General features: G+C 39.0%; 1 protein-coding gene across 1 annotated transcript; it reads left to right on the top strand.

The window, feature by feature from the left end:
* The first annotated feature begins 8 nt into the window (after positions 1 to 8).
* On the top strand, positions 9 to 1,851 carry LOC122334526 (zinc finger and BTB domain-containing protein 8B-like). Its single transcript, XM_043232521.1, has 2 exons — positions 9 to 525; positions 732 to 1,851. The coding sequence occupies exons 1-2, from the start codon at positions 42 to 44 to the stop codon at positions 929 to 931; spliced, it is 684 nt and encodes a 227-aa protein (XP_043088456.1). The 5' UTR covers positions 9 to 41; the 3' UTR covers positions 932 to 1,851.

Below are 1,851 nucleotides of genomic sequence, written 5' to 3'. Positions count from 1 at the left end.
AGGCCCTCAGTCCTGACGATGCCCCAACAGCTGCTGTCTGCATGCCAGCAGCCACCAGTAGTAAAGACTCGGAAGGGGAGAACTCCCAAGGAGCTTTCCCCAACCATCCTCCCATGAATGCTCCACTGAAGATTAGTCCAGGCCCAGATTTAGTCAACTCATCCACCCCAGGATTGCTTCTAGGTTTGGTGCATCCCAAAATAGAGTATGACCCCGATGAGGAGGGGGAATCTTCACGGGAATCCAAAGACACAACTCTTTACCAAGGCCCAAATCAGGATGGGGAGAGAACTGTTAACGCTAGCCCGGCTCCAAGCACTGAGCATTCGTCCGTGTCGTTTGCTAACTGCCCGATGAAGCAGTTTCCAGATGTGCTGTTCAGAGCAGGGATGAACCCTAATCGTGATGAACACTATTCGCAGAGTTTGGGGTACGTCGGTGGGTTCGGCCGTGGGGATGATGTGCTCGGTCCTGCGGGGCCCTGTGGGATGGAGATTCAGAATGACTGGTATGGGGATGATCCAGGTGAGAGATGCTGATCTTAAATCGCATGCTGTAACTTGCTTTAAGTATGTTGTTTTTACAGTTTTATGAATAGTGTGCATTCAGACATGCTACTTGGCTCATATGGTTTTTTTTGTTTGTTTGTATTTCCTTATAGTATGGTATTTGGATGCAGGGAATGTTGTTTTTAAAAATAGTTTTATAATATATTTTGTGTGTTTACATAGGGAGGCTGCACAAATGTCCATTCTGCCCATACACGGCCAAACAGAAGGGTATTTTAAAGAGGCACATCCGCTGCCACACAGGAGAAAGGCCTTATCCTTGTGAGGTCTGCGGCAAACGTTTCACAAGACAAGAACATCTTCGCACTCACGCAATATCTGTAAGTCTTCATAAGACAGCTAAGGGCCGATTTGAGGATTAATGTTTAACCGTATTGAAAGTACTGCCTTCGTTTATCTGAACTTGCTGTTAGTCTGTTTGTTTCTGTTCTGTAGACTGGCCAGAGTAAGAACATAAGCAAGTGTCTGCTCAATATTGTGTTAAATATACTTAGTAATCCTGTTGCTGCGCTTACCTGTGGTTTATTAATTCCAGAGAAATGTGTGGTTTATGCAAAATATTGTAGTCAAGGCATTTTATTTGTATGTGCTTTGCACGGTACACATTGCTTGAAAGCGTTTTTTCAACAAAATCATGTTGTTAATGTTTACAGTATTTTTCTTGGCTTTTTAGTTGCTATTAGCAGATGGAAATAATATAGTTTACATTTTGAAACCATATAAAAAGTCACTTTACCAAGATCTGCTAAATAGTCTGTATTGCTTTACATGAGTGTATTGTATGTTTGGAGGTAAAGTTGGAGGTCCTAGGACTATATTTTCAACTTCTAATATATCACTGGCTGATATATTAAATTATACAACAATACACCAAGACTGCATTGCATGTGTAGTGTATTACAGTTATTGTTGTTTTACAGGTGCTGTAGTGTTATCAGTCTCATAACATTGTTTTATTATTTTACATGTACGATTTGATTGTTCTATCAATCAAAAATATCATTAATTTAGGAATCCTTTGTTTGCAGCGATCACTGTTCTACAGATCTTTGGCACTTTAGTTAAGCATTTTTGAAAATATTCAAGGGAATTTGTGTAATTGCTCACACTTAAAAGTATATTATTTTATGATGTTTTTTAAATATATAAAAATAAAGTGTGTGTGTGTGTGTGTGGAATTTAATTGTAGTTAAATAAGTAACAAGCAAACTGAAAATTTTCTTTTATGAAAGTAATCGTATTCATTTGTTTTTGTGATGCATTAATGCAAATGCACTACACT

This window comes from Puntigrus tetrazona, unplaced genomic scaffold (genome assembly GCF_018831695.1).
Source record: "Puntigrus tetrazona isolate hp1 unplaced genomic scaffold, ASM1883169v1 S000000572, whole genome shotgun sequence".
Lineage (NCBI taxonomy): Eukaryota > Metazoa > Chordata > Actinopteri > Cypriniformes > Cyprinidae > Puntigrus > Puntigrus tetrazona.
The sequence above is the reverse complement of the archived record's forward strand: the minus strand, read 5'-3'. Positions and strand labels throughout refer to the sequence as shown.